The 15,356-nt window shown below is 42.0% G+C and overlaps 1 protein-coding gene across 1 annotated transcript; it reads right to left on the bottom strand.

The window, feature by feature from the left end:
* Positions 1-25: 25 nt before the first annotated feature.
* Positions 26-15,000, bottom strand: washc5 (WASH complex subunit 5). The gene is made up of 29 exons (XM_069143251.1): positions 12,564-15,000; positions 11,641-11,964; positions 10,674-10,819; positions 9,893-9,977; positions 9,575-9,675; positions 9,062-9,254; positions 8,808-8,960; positions 8,532-8,645; positions 8,126-8,297; positions 7,628-7,755; positions 7,194-7,323; positions 6,751-6,863; positions 6,065-6,231; positions 5,558-5,633; positions 5,296-5,406; positions 4,685-4,825; positions 4,068-4,148; positions 3,855-3,956; positions 3,456-3,635; positions 3,208-3,332; positions 2,901-3,063; positions 2,662-2,764; positions 2,498-2,577; positions 2,297-2,400; positions 1,820-1,949; positions 1,533-1,629; positions 965-1,118; positions 706-793; positions 26-511 (listed from the first exon to the last, which is right to left on the bottom strand). The coding sequence occupies exons 2-29, from the start codon at positions 11,824-11,826 to the stop codon at positions 455-457; spliced, it is 3,480 nt and encodes a 1,159-aa protein (XP_068999352.1). The 5' UTR covers positions 11,827-11,964; positions 12,564-15,000; the 3' UTR covers positions 26-454.
* Between the last annotated feature and the right edge of the window lie 356 nt (positions 15,001-15,356).

Here is a 15,356-nt window from a genome sequence, read left to right as displayed (position 1 = left end):
CAGAAGAGAAAGACAAAACACGAGCTTATGAACAATCATTTTTATGAATGAATTTCATTTGGAAATGGCACAGAATGGTAGTTGACAAAGTTGGCAAGTTAATTCAGAGGCAATTCAGTATTCTATCTATATACAATCTGTAATTAGTGCAAAGCATTATTAGTCTAAATAACGAAATGTAAGTAAACACTTCAATAGGCCCCACATCAGACATCCCACTGTAGGAGAATCACAGGTGCAAATAATAAAATGAATGATGGCTGAATCTCATTTAGTTGCTTTCGCTGGTTGAGTTTAGTGTGTGCTGACTCACGGTCACAGCTGACTGAAACACTTTAATAGAACAAAGCAATAGTTTATGTTGTTAGTAGCCCCTGTGCTTTTCCTACAATAAGTCAAAATGTCTGTAGTGAACAGAAGCAGAGTGTTCAGATTAAATACTTCATCCAGATCTTCACAGTATTGTTCGGAACTCATCAAAAATGAAACTGGGCACGTGAGCTTCGGCCACCTTCAGAAAAACAGAAGATAGAGAGAAATAAACATGACTAACGTGCAGAACACACACTAACATACAAGATATAGTGATTAAAAATGTCTAAGGTTGTCCACCACCCCCAGTTATTGTGAAACGTTAGTCTACTATTGTCTTACTATTGTTTTACAGCACTGCTGGCAGTATTAATGAGGTGAAAGTTGACCTACCTTACGGGACAGTTTTGTGTACTTCACATAGTCTTCGAGGAACATCAGAGCTCCCACCACATCAGAGGGCATGTCGGGGATTTTCTGACTATAATGGGATTAGATTGGAAACTCAAAGATGAATTGATGAAGCTATAACCAGATACATCTACTAATAAGATCAATAAACAATCACCAAAAAGAAAACCTACTTGACACAAACACACAAAGTAATCAATTCCATATGTAATTTCAGAAATGATTCCGTCTCTTGTGTTACCTTGTGCACTGCTCCATGATAGAGCGGATGAACTGACCAATCAGAGCCAAGAACTGCTGTGTGTATCTGGAGTGGAACTGCTTGAGCAGGGTGAGCAGGCCGAGCACCAGCGGAGGCCAGTCGACAGGGTCTGTGGCTTTTCTGCAGGTCATTCCTGGAAAAGCACAAACCGTCATCCATTTACATGAGCTGGAAGACTCACATGCCGGTAACTCTGGTACACTGATGGAGAAATCTACCACCGAATTACCACTGTTAGACCGAGAATCTGGTGAGCTCACAATACTTCCAAGTAGTGACTTCTTATATTTTCAGCAGTAATCTTCAATGTGTGCTGAGAGTGGTAAAGAGCCTATCCAATTAAAACCTTATTCAAATTGAAATACAGAAGCCAATAATGGGTGTTATATCGTGGGTTGACTCTCACGTCAACAAAAACATGAGGGAAACATACAAATGCTACGGTGATGGATGAATGAAACTAGAAAATGTATCATTTCTAAAGATGAAACTGAACATCTGAGTTTAATGAGAGCTACGATACAGAAAACCCCCCAAAAAAGCTTACCTTGGTTTTTGCTGTACTGAAGTTTAGGCAGCTGAGCAATAATAAATAGGAAGTTGATGATGGGGAAGTAAGGGAGGCGCTTTGTAGTGATGTATATCTGTATGAAGCAGAAAAAGAGGAAAAATGGTCTGAACATCAGTAATGTTTAGAGGACAAAACAGAAATCAGAACAGAAAACAAAGGATGATGTGATGACACTTCAGTTTGTGTTTTTGATTCCAGGTGGAATGTGAGATTAGAACAAGAATACATCATTACAGGGAAAGAAACACCCTTCATCTCCCAACCTTGTTGAGTGGGTTGTGAATACCCGCAGCCTCCAGGTAGGCAGTGATGTCGTACAGAAGAGTGTTGTCCTCTTTAGGGTAGGGCAGAGATGGGTCCTGGTAATGGGCCTCAATATCTGCCAGCAGAGACCTGACGAGGCCGTAACCAGAGTGCACAGGAAAGAATAAAAGAAGATTGTAAAGAAAAGTTAGATGTACTGAAATAATCATTTTCCAGCTTTTACTTTTAACTTTTTTTTTTTTTTTTTTGAGTACCAAGTACAGGCCACAAGAAAGAGTAGGAACTGAACAACTATCTACTGTTGACATCCAATTTAGTCCATAAACCACAAACAACAGCAGCATACAGCTCATGTCAGTGCCTTTAATGACTTTGAAATGAAACGACACATTTCCCTCAACACCAACAATACAAACTATATTCTTAAAGAGACATTCCTAAAGTAGTCTGATCTTTAGTGCAGAGAAAAGACTGACTTGTTGAGGTTTTCCAAGGCAGCGGCCAGGTGTTTGGAGTCAAACTTGCAGGAGTAGTTTAGCTCATTAGCAATCTGCTGTCTGAGAATCTGCATCTGACCGACCTACAAAAAACACAGGCGTGTGACATTATTTTTCTTTCATCTTGTCTTGGTATTTATTTACTATTCACTAACATGAGAGAACGACATGGATTAGTACCTTCATGATGGACTCCAGGTACCCACCCCAGATCTTCTGGGATTTGGCCACAGCGGTGGCGTACACTTTGCTGGCATTACCTATAACAACGAAATAATACATAGATTTTGTATGAGGAAGATAAAAATCTGGCAGGTTATAGATTTCCCTCAGTGAATACCTACCCACAATGCCCTGCACTGGGTTAACGGCGCCCAGCATGGTTTTGAAGACATCCACCACAGCTTTGTCCTTCAGGATGGTCTTCTGAATCATCGTCAGGAAGTTCTGATGAGACAAACACGCTGCAGTTACATTCAGGAGTTCAAACTACGTGCACTGAAGACGTCATAAAAACCCTTACAAGGTTTTAGGGTTTCAGTTTTGTCGGCGAGTCTGAGCCCTTTTCTGAAGGGCTGATTACCTGAAGTTCCTTGACAATCATGAAGCACAGCAGGCGATCCAATCCATTGAGACCAAATGTTCCCAGGGTGTTCTGGATCTCAGAGAACAGCCGGTTGTTGGTCACCTCATGGTGGCTCTTCAGGTCGTACCAGGTGTTCATCTGGTCGATGTAGCACGTCACCCTGCAGGAAGGACAGAAGATTGACATCTCCATAGATGAGCTGAGATTCTGATCTCCGTTTTCAGATTCAAACTGAGTTGTTCAGTTAGTTGGATTGCAGTGATTCTTCTTTTGTAATTTCACTGTTGTATTTGAGGAGACATACTTGGGATCAGTGATTCGGAGGATCTCCCTGCACAGGCGACCAATGAAGGTGGCGGACTCGTCCACAGAGGGAAACTTGGGGATCGGGATGTGGGTGGACTGGTGCACGCTCTGCCAGTCCTGGATCTGAATGGGAGCAAGAAATCAACCCGATCAATCAACTCCCTTTACTGACCAAACAAACAGAGCATTTCCTATTGATGACACTATTCAGTATTGTAAAAAGCACGCTCGTGTATTAAGCCTGACCTTGGTCCTGAGGAAACTGTTGCACTCCTGCTCTACATTGTAGTTGATGATGCGGGAAACTTCCTCCTGCCAGATTTTAAGGCCGTAAATGCTGACGTAGTCCTGGATGTACTCGAACGACCTGTAGAAGCCATCCATGGTGGCCGCCATCTCCTTCAGCTTGGGCATCAGTTCACTTAGCTGACAGAGAAGAATATTTTATTATTGTTTACTCTCCTGTTTTTAACTGCTGTTTTCCTTGATTCTCACAGGGCAGGAGGTGAATTCAACTTTGGCTGCAGCATTCCACAGAAAGATCTATCAATCACTGTGATTTGATTTTTAATCACACCAAATAAATCAGAAACTTCAACTGAGGACTGATGATGCTATCAGCACATAACAGATCTAATGTCTCACCTTAGCCTTGGGGTTGAAGATCAAGCCTTTGTGCAAAGCATAAGCCACCCTCTTCACCAGCTCCTTCCTGATGCCGTCCTCCAGCAGCTGCTTCGGATCCACCTAAAACATCACAGCCTGTTAATAATGCAAACTGCGCTGCGGCTGACGTCGGCATCAAATCCGTCTGGAAATCTTCCTCCAAAGTCCAAATAACTTCATCGCAGCATTCACCTTAATGATCCCAACGAGAGTGGTCTTCATCATCAAGATGCCCTCGGTGAAAATAGAGATGTCGTGGGTGAGTTTCGCCACCTGTCATCACATGAAACAGGATGTTCAGGTTAACAGATGACAGTCACAATCCAATGTGAAAGTATTGGGATAAGCTACTCCACAACAATGGTTATAGAGATGACTACAAGCAGACATTGTACTGCATAAACAAACAGTTGCGATGTTGTTTTGTTTTCTAGTTGAAAAGTTAAACTCTGTGACACTCACATTTCACTTCAAGGCATTTAACTGCATTTTAAAAGAGGCCTTATAAAAACAAGTTTGGACTTCAGTGCTTGAAATTCTAATTCATGCAGTTCAAGTACATCTGCTGGCACAATCTGTTTTCACTTCAAACTTTCTTCTCTAATTTGTATTTCACATCAAATCCTGTGGGTGTGATAGAATTTTTTTTCAAAAAAAGGCCAACTTGCTGCCTCCAATTCCCGAACAGCAGATGAGTCGACATCAAAACAAAACAACATGTGGCCCGCACTTTATATAAGATCTGTTTTTTTTTTAAAATTTACATCAGTGAGACTGAACAACACTGGAGGAGTAGGAGTCAGATTTACTTCATAGCGAGCCCCCAGCTGAGAGTAGTCCTTTAGTTTGTCCTTATCCAGCCGGGTGGGCACCTCCATGATGTCGTGGATCTGCAGTTTGATGATTTTGGCCAAAGACGTAAACATGCTCTCCGGGATAATTTGCAGGACCTGGCGGCAAGAAAATAAAACAAACTGAGCACCAACATGAATCTAGATTATGTTTGAGTTTTTTGGTGTTTTTTTTTAAAGCTGGATGGTTGAGATTAGTCCTCAGAAGCAAGATGGTGCATGATGCTGTGGATGAAGAATATTGTGCACAGCTAGAAGGAGCGAGTCCTCTGGCATGAAGTGATGCATGATGTGTCAATGACACCAGAAGGTAGCACCGTCTTAAGGCAGACATCCACTACACATTATTTTTGTGGGTAAATTTGCCAAACAGATTGTTTTCAAAACATGAATCATTCCTGAAGCTGTTACTGCACAGATACTGAACAATAATTTGCGGCACGCAGAGCTCATTTGTTGATGTTATGAGGCCATGTTCATCTGTGAGTACCACAGGGAACATCAGTCCTCCTTGACAAAAAAAACATTTGGAAACAGAATCTACTTTTGGAAGATCTACTGTCTCGTACCTTTCTGACATAAGCCACCAACTCTCCAGAGTAGAACTGTGAAACACTCAGCAGGTCAGCGCTGTTGGCCTGGTTGATACGCAGCAAGGGAAGATCCAGCGCAGACGCCAGCTGGTCACACAAACACACACAAAATGACCACTTTAAACTCACGGGTAACACTTCTCCATATCAAGCCAAGGCTATGGGAATAATTCATCAATTCTTCATTGTTCTTTTTTCAGTGTGTGCACACGTCTGTTGAACACAAACAGCACCTCACCTTCAGAAATGTAGCTCTCAGTTTGGTGACCATGGACGGGTTGACTCGGATGCTCTCCTGCATAATGGATGTAAAGCTGCAGAATAAAACATAAGTCAGCAAACACTGGTGAAATCTGCTTCACAGACAAAACAAAAATCAAAGTCAAACCAGCAGCAGCACTGTGGTATTTTTCATGGTTTATGATACAGAATGCTAAGCAGTAAGGGCCTCTGCTGTCTTTGGCTGACCGTGTGAAAGACACGTGTGTTAGTATCTGCATAATAATGAGGAGCTATGAAGAGATAAGAGCAGTGATGGTGCATATTATTTCTTATTTATAAGGCATTTAACTGACCTGTGAAGAGACTGATTCACTTTCAGTATATTCATGGTTACTTTACTATCATTGATCTACTTTATCAAAAGTGAGGTTATACTGTACACCAATATATGATATCACACAAATTAACCCCTCTATATGAGCCGTATTTTGTATCATTTTATTCCTCATCAGCAACTAAGTACCTGTCAATTATCTGCCATGCGTAGGACAGGTCTCCAACGATCTGCATGGTGATGAGGACTTCCTCTTTGATATTGATGGTGCGGATCATTTGGTGAAGGAACTTCCTGGTGTCGGCCAGGAACTGACAGACCTGCATGTTCGACTCCAGCTGGTGGAACTCCTGGACCTGCAGACAGGGAGGAAAACATTTTACACACACACACACACACACACACACACTGCTGCACAAAACACACACCGCTGCACTCACAGGTCTTTATCCGAGGATTGTCGCACATTTTTTTTTGGTATTGTTATTTTCTTGGAGATAATTTTCTGTAGGGACTCATCACATTTTTGACTCATGAACATAATTTAGCAACGACTAGCTAATTTTGCAAACAGCCAATATTCACATATATAAACATCTCCCAGCTGTTGTTCCATTTGTAGTTTTATAATAAATGGCGCCACGAAAGACAGAAAAAAGCATCTTGAGTCATGTTTCTGTTTATATGAATTTAGTAAAAGTTCAATTTAGTTCTGCTACTGCTTTTCAACATTGTTCTTGGATTCACTTATTATCCACGCACGAGGCAAACAAAGCATCTTCTTGCACTCAAGAAGGGAGCATTAACACCATTATCTTCACCAGATCCACACTGAAACTGTGAAACCATGGTGGAAATATAATTATCCTGCTCACCTCGACGAGAGCCTGTATCAGCTGAACTGTCTTCCTCCCAGCAGCCGTAGAGTCCTCGTAGTTCAAAGACTCGATCTGCTTTGAGATTTCCCTGAACCAGGCCTGCAAGTTCTCTGTGAAGGATAGTAGAGGTGTGCGGTACAAGCGAGACACAAAATGTTATCAAAGTGTTTCCCAAAAGCTGGTGGTTAAGAAAAACGTGTCTCTCTGCTCGAGCTAAGTATGACTGATGTAAATTTAATCCGCCTCCCCCTGCGTGCCTACCTTTAATCCATTTCTTTCCAGCATGTTTCCCTGCCTCAACATTTTCCTCTGAACAACTGAAACCCGTGTAAGCATTTGTGTTCCAACACTGAAATGACGTTCAAAGTGTGAAACGCCGCACGGCTGAGGCTCCTATGGTCACTGTGTGTAATCCTTTCACCTTATCCAGCCTAGCTCACCGTTTTTCTCCACCCTGGTGAGAGGTTTGACGCCAGAGAAGACTTCGGCCAGCTCAGTCATTCTCTCTGATCCCTCCTTCTTGTAGCTCTCCCATTTGATCTGCTTCTCTGACAGCATCTGCTTGAACATCTGGAAGAGGGACAGCGCAGATGCTAAGTCGACGAGGAAGGATTAGTCAGATGAGATGTGTAATTAGGACATTAAATTTGTGTCCTCTCCTAATGATAAGGCTGCCTAGCCATATGCTATCTCACTGTATGCTAATAAAGAAAAGAGAGCCACAGTGGATTCAGGTATTCACGTCACACACAAAAAGAAGCGCAACACTTTTTTTCTTTAACATTTCCTTTACTATTAATGACAATTTGCTCTTATTTTCCCATGTTTTTCTCTGTCACCATGACATTATGTGAAATTAATGAAAGTGTCCTACCTCTTTGAGTGTGAACTCAAACTGAGCCGTGTCGAGCAGGATCTGGAACAGGATCCTGGGGTTGTACTTGGAGTCGTTGAGCACTTGGTCTTTGATCTGACGCAGTCGCTTGTTGTTTGGGTCGTAGGCTACGAGACAAAAGATGACTTGTATTCGTAATTTAGAAATCAAAACAATAGTTTCATTAACATCACCTTTCTAAAAGTAAGGCAAAGTTTGGAAATATGGGTGTCATTGTACCGTATTAACATTTCAATAAATTCTCTAGTAATGAATTAATCTCAAGTAAGACAGCTCAAGCTAACTATAAATCGGCAGATGTGAAATTTGATATGAATTTCATAAAATGTGAAAAATAACAAATAATTCTAAATATTCCTTGACTTTTCCCAGTTAGCTTTATTTGGTGGTCAATTGAAGCGTCACGAGACACTCGATGCGTCTTCTTCTCCGAGCAGTTTCATGGTATTTCAGGAAAAATCGGACAAATATTCTCACCTGACTCTGCAGAGTGCAGCATCAGCCAGCGAATAGCAACGTTGCAGTCCCTCAGACAGTTGAGCAGTTTGGGAATGTTGTCCAGGATGATCTCTTCCCTGAGGAAACCCTCCTTCAGCAGCTGCTGCACCTGAGGTCTGAGGCTCTCCATGCTGGCTGCATACCGAGTGGCCTAAACACAGAGATGGTGGAGCGTACAGTGGGAAATCTTTCATTCTGGACAATTCATTACACCATCCTTTTAACTAACTTCTCAAGAGAAGGTTCAAATTGTCTTTCTGAAGTTGCAGATTTGTGTTTCACTTTAGATTCTGTGCAGTCACTCCGACAGATTAACACACCGAAAGACTTCAAATTGAAAAATCTGAAGACACTGTAACATTGAAGCTAATGCATTTTTTAATACCTGCTCTTTGATGTTAGCGGAGTCCAGGGTGTAGTTGAGAGCAGTCTTGGCAGCTTTGTACGGCTCCCAGGCCTCCACCAGGTTCACTGTGATGCCCATATAGATACTGATAACCTGCAGACAGACGACACAAACACATCAATCCAATATTCCCAATAATAAACAGAGACATATATAAGACAGTGAACACTGTAGCATTTTATAAAGTAGTTTATATGCAGCTCTAATCCACCGGTTTGACGAAGTACAGCTTAAAAGGACACCTATGTGTCTTACCCAGTTATCAGGGAAGTACTTGTCCACTATCTCCCTCATCTTGGCCTGCTGGGTCTGCAGGATGGAGGGACTGAAGTAGAGGCAGATGTACAGCATGGCTGCCTGGTTAGCCAGCGCTGTGCTTCGATGCTCTGGCAGAGGGTAAGCAGAAACCTGGTGGACAAAAGGATAGATGAAGATTTAGACTACAATCTATACCCACTCAGGCTACAGTCTCAGAAAACAAAATTGTGTCTGTCCAAATTGTTTCTCACTTGGTTGTAGATGTCGTCTGAGCGCAGCCTCCCAACGACCATGCTGATGAAGGTGGCGCTGATGGGAACCCTCTGGAAGTAGCTCTCCGGGTAGTGAGCTGGCCGTTTGGCTCCCGGCTGGCTGGAGTAGCCGGTGCTGCGCAGGAGCTTGCAGATGTCGTCCAGGTTGGAGTCAGCTGATGAACGGGCAGCACTGAGGGAGAAAAAAAAAAGTTTTTTTAATTAAAGTATGCATTTTTGATAACCATCAACACAAACACATGTTATTTACTGGTTAACACGGGTAAAGTAGTGATTCTGAATGTTCAGATCTGTTGCTCTGTGTGTTGCTTCAGCGTGTTTGTGTGCGTGGTCTTGTGTGTACCTGACAAAGGTGTCTATGAGTCAGGGAAGTGACTCAACTTCTGCTGCTGAGCGAGCTCTCTGGCTAACAAGTGAACTGAGCGTATCGAACGTGAGTCACCGAGAAAATGTCGTATGTACGCACGGGGGGCGCGTGAGTCACAGGCTCACCTGTATCTATAATAGGACACGAGCATCCGCTCTCTGACCTCCCCTTCAATCTTATGGTCAATAACCAGCAGCATGACTCCGTACAGGTAGAGAGCTTCACACTGAGGGGGAAAAAACACACACAACTTCTGTAGTCTCTCTTCAGTTACTTCTGATGTGTCATTATAAGGACAAAGTACATTAATCGGAAATCAGAGACACAGGTGACTAATATTATCTCATCAGAAACAGATATCTAGAAGACGACAGCTTGTGTGTAAAGTTCACTTGTTTTGTGATGTTACAAAATGAAAACTAATTAGTATTTGGGTTACTTACTAGGAGCTGTTTCCCATCCTCATTTAGAAGCACAGTCTCCAAGGTCTGCTGAATATAAACCCCCTCATACAGGTCATCCAAATATCTGGAGAAGAGAAGATAATATAATCACATCACAGTGATAGGTGTTCCTGAGATATCATGCCATTATCATGAACATGATATCTCAGGAACACCTAAAGACACTTTCTTTAAACTTGGACTCAAGGATGAACAGATTACATTTTGGTGGTCGAAGGTCACTGTGAACTTAAAACATTTTTTATTTCTGGCAATAACTAAGAATTAATGTGCTAATTATGACAAAATGTGACACAAATCTCTAATCGGAAGAAATTATGAAGCAAGGACATTTTTATATCTAAAAGGGAAAAGGTCAACTTCTCTGTGACATCCTAATGTTTTGCAAAACCCCTTTTCTGGCCATTATTTAATATCATAACTCAGAAACAGAAGATGAGCTTGTGACCATATTTCACTTGTGAGTGTCGACCTTGAAACTGCAGTGATTTTAGAGATCTTCTTTAATCCAGGGGTTTAGAATTTCTAGCTTCTTTGCAGCAACATCCATATTTGAAGCACTGTATACTTTCATGGCTACAACTTCAATCAGAATCAGTTTTATTGGCCTAATTCACTTTTTTTTTTTTTTAAAAGGGTGCCTCAAGGTCACAGGCCATGTTTCTATGATTTCTTTGAACAGAATGAGCTCAAAATATGTTTTTGACTTCTGAAGAACTGACTGAACTCTAAGTGAACTGAAACAAACCCCGAAACGTACCTGTTCAGATCTACTATATATTTGTGGACACTCTCAAAAGCCAGATAAAACCTCGACAGAATCTCAATGTTGTTCTCTCGAAACTCTTCGTCCAAGTCCTGAAGATCAGGTTTGGTTTCCAGCTTCGCCTCGTAATACTCAGGACCCTGGAGAGGAATAAACACTGTCAGACAACGCAGTGCAAACGCAACTACTCGTGTCTTTATGAAAATGGACATACAGCCACAATGACAGCAAGGTAACACAGCTGGTTTTCAGCTATGTTTTCCTCTCTGGGAAAACTTGCAGCAACGCATCAAAGCCAACACTGGATATATACCTCCTATTACCACCCATCAAATATACTGTAATTCCTTATAATGTCGAATTCAAAACTGAGAATGCACCATGTGAGTGGTTTCCATCAAACCCTGTGGTCTTCTCAGTATTAGCAGTTACAGCTGGCCCACCCCTCGTGAAATTTAAGTTGACGATCAAAGAAAATAATTGTGATTAGCAGTTTCATTTTCTTTTTCTGTTCATTTCCTTTTTCATCTAGCTTAAACCCAAACTGTCCCCAAGGCAGTGCTGTGGTGTTTGGCTTTGCAACCATATGTTCATGTTGACAGATGCCCATTAAAATACGGGACAGTGCCTCAAGATAAACAGTTGGTGGCGCTAGTTCTCTACTTGTGTGCCATTAAACAACAGCAGCAGAAGGAGATGCAACGAAATGAAAAGAACGCGAGTCACTCCTCAAACAGTGGAAACAGTGACGAAAATAAGACATCTCTGTTAGTGTCATCCAACTGTTTGTATGCAAATGAATGGAAACGATTTTTATTATGCAAACTGGTTGATAAGCTCTAATAATGGTGATCTGGTGATTATGTAATAACTGTGACAGGTTTAAGCACAATAACCTTTAGATCACAGGTGTTCAAGGCTACGTTAAAGGGTTTTTGGAAACTCCTGAGGTAATTCGCACCTTGAAGTAGCTGAAGTCACAGATAATGTCTCCATATTTCTGATGGTCACTTTTGTCCTTGAGCCTAAAAACTGGAGGGATGAAGTCGGAGAGACGCAACAGCTCGGCGATGATGGCGTTCCCTCTGGACACGATCCTGAGGATGGCCTGACCACACAGGTTGTTCTCGGCCAGGAAGTCCACCATAGTGGCTGGAGGAGGAGGAGGAGGAGCAGGAGGAGGAGGAGGAGGAGGAGGAGCAGGAGGAGGAGGAGGAGGAGGAAGATGCACAATGCAACTACACTTCGATACTGTGAGTGTGCAGATAAAATACTCCAGCAATTCCTAAAAAAAAAAAGAGGGTGTTTGAAAACAACAGAAAATGATTTAAAACGTTTTTAGGTACTTTTTAAGGCGACAGACAGTTTCTGTCACAGACTGGTCCTGAGACAGAAAAAGCTGCAGGTTAAAAGCCAATTACATTACTGAGAGCAAATGTCCTGCTGACTGAGGACGTCGCTTAAGAGCGGGTGTCTTCCGCATTGTGTGGCGAGGATTTGAACTATTTTCTTGCATTACAGCAATTTGGAAAACGTTTTAGTCCGAAATCATCTGAAGGGGAAAAACTCTTCAAATGTTTCTAATTTCCAGATCTCTTGACGTCACAGCGAACACATGGAGAACCGGTCGTCCAGCTGCTGATAGAAGTTGTGTTTGGTGTCTAAACGGGAGAGTTTGAGGATCGTAGTTTTTAAACGTGATCTGTCACCGCCGAGCTAACGTTAGCATGTAGCCTGAGAGATACTTTCATCAGCTGTGATGCTAAATACGACAGCGCGTGAAAGTGGCTGATTACCTTTTCCTACATTTTGTACTTTTAATTCAAATAGTGTGGCATAAAAGTCCAACATCTACGGAAAGAAAAAAAAAAAAAAAGCACTTACCTCAGCTCCTCTCTTCCCTGTTTACGTCCTCATGACCAACCACGTGATTATGCTGCTGGGTGTGTTGGGTTTTGTTTCATTCCGCACGCCGGAGACGAGCGGAGACAACTTAGAGAAATGCCTTAACCTCCACCAGAAGTAGATGCACTTCAGAAAGAATCATTTTTTATATTTAGTTTCCGCAAAAGATCATGACACTAAGCATCTTAATTGAGCCTAAAATTATGAGTAAACTCGACTCGATAGATAATTAAAAAAAAAAAAAAAAGTTTAAGCCTGTTTATCTTCCCCCTGGTCCTCCTCGTCAGGATAATCAGTTATGTGTCTCTAGGTGGCGACAGAGATCCACTCGACCCTCAGTTGATCTTCCTCACTGTTACTCCACCACACCGAGGCCCTGTGTGGAGATCCGTGGCTCCACAGGGATGCAGTGATTTGCAGGAATGAAATACGGAGAATGCGCTTGAAGTCAAATTAAACCAACCCACTGTATCAGAGCTCAAACCACGGGGAAGAAATGTATAATCCTCTGGCAACTGATACAATATTTTATCACTAAAATATTCTTCTCTTGAAGGCCTGTTAATATGACCTTCCTGCAACTTCAGCAGCAAAACCCTCATTATTCATCGTCATGTATTCAATAAGAACCAGTTTGGCTGCAGTAGTAATTAACTTGTAAATACCAGAGTCTGCCACACATTGTGTCCAACACGGCTGAAATAACTTACAAACCTGCGTGACCAACATGTGGTCGGCGTGGATGAATGAGCATAATCCCTCATGTTTCCTCCAAATTCTGATTGAATTGGACTTTTATTGCCAATAAGTCTCACAGGCTGGCAGGCACTTTCTCTAAGCAGAGTGAGCCAGAGGTTAATAATAGTCATAGGGTGAGAGCTGTTTGTTTGACCTGTCACTTCTCTGTGTGGCAGAACAAGGCTTCATCTCAGTCCAGTTGATCTCTTTGTGTGTCCAAATGGATTGTAAGTCCTCATTATTCAACTTCCAAGTGCTGGAACAGCTGTAAATCTTTTGATACAACATTTTTCACATCATCTTAACTGTGTTTTATCTTTGATATGCAAAGGATTCTCTGCTCCAGGGTGCAGATTACCTTCAGTGCTTTTACTTTATTCATTAGCGCAGTGGTGATTGACAGGAAAATGAGAGACACAGGGTGTGACATATGGCAAGGTGAGCCACACTTAACATCCTGAATAATGTGCTTCTTATCTCTCCGAGCCACCGGAGCACCATTATTTCAATGCATTTTATAGTGGGGACAAGAGAGAGAAATACCTACGGAGACAGATGCAATTTAGATTCATAGCTTGCCTCCTCATTGACCTGACTGTCCGCAAACTACACAGTGTCCCTGCGGCCGCCGGATTCATTACCCGTTTACCGTCACTCCAAGGTCACATTCTCAGCGGCACCTGGGTCAGCTACATGGGCTTCCTGGGAAGCATCGTTAAAGGTTTTCACTAATGAGGTCTCTTATTACACACCTTCTTTATTAACCTTCTGCTGCCTTGAGGAGTTTTCTCTCCTTGTTATCTTGATCGGTCTTTGTGGGATCTCAGGGAGAATTGCCTTTATTGTAACACATTAGATTGTTTGTGATGAATCAATAGCAGGTAAAGGGCAGCAGATATATGCAGTGACAGTGCAATTTTTTTCCTATAGAGTAATATTTTAAACAAAAAAACAACAAATGACCCTCACGTCTCTGCCCATTAGGAGCACTGACGGCTCTCATTCTCATCTCCAGAGCCTGGCAAATGATGGTAACCTCTCAACTACTTTTTGTGTTAACAAACTCACCAAATTAGGAACCTTGAATAAAAAAAATTGTAATGTTTACATTGGAGGTTATTATCTGTATCCAGCAGATGTAGGTGGGTAATTTTAAGTCCCTGCGTGTGCATTTATGCAAAGAATGGTCTGGATTCACAAATGCAAGGACGTCCGTGGATGTGCAACTGGAGACATTAGCAAACACACACGTGTGTGCATGTGTCCCTTCAGGCCCTGTGTGCCCTTTATTAGCAGCAAGTTGACTCTATTCAGCTCGACTAGTGATTAGACCTTTTCATGGCTGGAACTTTCACACCGCTGTGAACTGTATGAGGTGATTAAAGGCCGCTCAATTTGTAGTCCAGTCCCACTGCTATTCTCCCTCATTGATCTTTTTCAGGCCCTTGAAGTGAGAGCTGCACGGAGCATGGTTCTCTGACTGGAATAAGATATGATGCCTTACTACATCTTGTCAGCAAATACTTCACAGGCATGTATGAAATCTAATTACAGTTAGAATTAGCAGCCGTGTTTGGTTGGTATTTAGTAACATTTATGTGATTAGCTTTGTAGTCGCTTCTTCTGACACTGTTACAACCAGCAAAAATCTGTTACCTGCGCTGTGATTTGTATCATATATAACACAAATGTTACAGTGATGACTGATCAGATGAGGCAAAAAAAAAAAAAGTTGGTTATTTGAATTATTTAGTTGTTCAAAGTTAACTGGACTTGCTTTGGTTTCTTGAAGACATTTCAGGCTTCTTAAATTCTGCCCTTCAGATGAGAGGTGAAACATCTGTAAGGAACTCAAGGTAGTCCAGCTGCCTTTGGAGGCCCCTTCGATTGAACATGACCTGGAGAACTGAGCATCTTTTATTCAATTCAGTTCAATCCCAACAATTCCTTCATGAGAGACAGCTGGGAGGAAGAAAACTCCCCTGTTACAGGAAGAAAAAACGGACAGAACCAGACTCAGAGGTGGGCGTCCAT

This window comes from Embiotoca jacksoni, unplaced genomic scaffold, assembly GCF_022577435.1.
Source record: "Embiotoca jacksoni isolate LCO1_2020_lvr unplaced genomic scaffold, fEmbJac1.0.p SCAF_11, whole genome shotgun sequence".
NCBI classification, from domain to species: domain Eukaryota; kingdom Metazoa; phylum Chordata; class Actinopteri; family Embiotocidae; genus Embiotoca; species Embiotoca jacksoni.
The sequence above is the reverse complement of the archived record's forward strand: the minus strand, read 5'-3'. Positions and strand labels throughout refer to the sequence as shown.

Bases quoted from the DNA above. Each gene is read 5' to 3' on its own strand.
- washc5 (XM_069143251.1), bottom strand. From the start codon at position 11,826: ATGGTGGACTTCCTGGCCGAGAACAACCTGTGTGGTCAGGCCATCCTC. The intron at 4,149-4,684 runs GTAAATCTGACT...ATGTGATGACAG, and splicing joins AGCTGGGGGCTCGCTATGAA to GTGGCGAAACTCACCCACGA. The intron at 3,333-3,455 runs GTCAGGCTTAAT...GCTCCCATTCAG, and splicing joins ACAGTTTCCTCAGGACCAAG to ATCCAGGACTGGCAGAGCGT.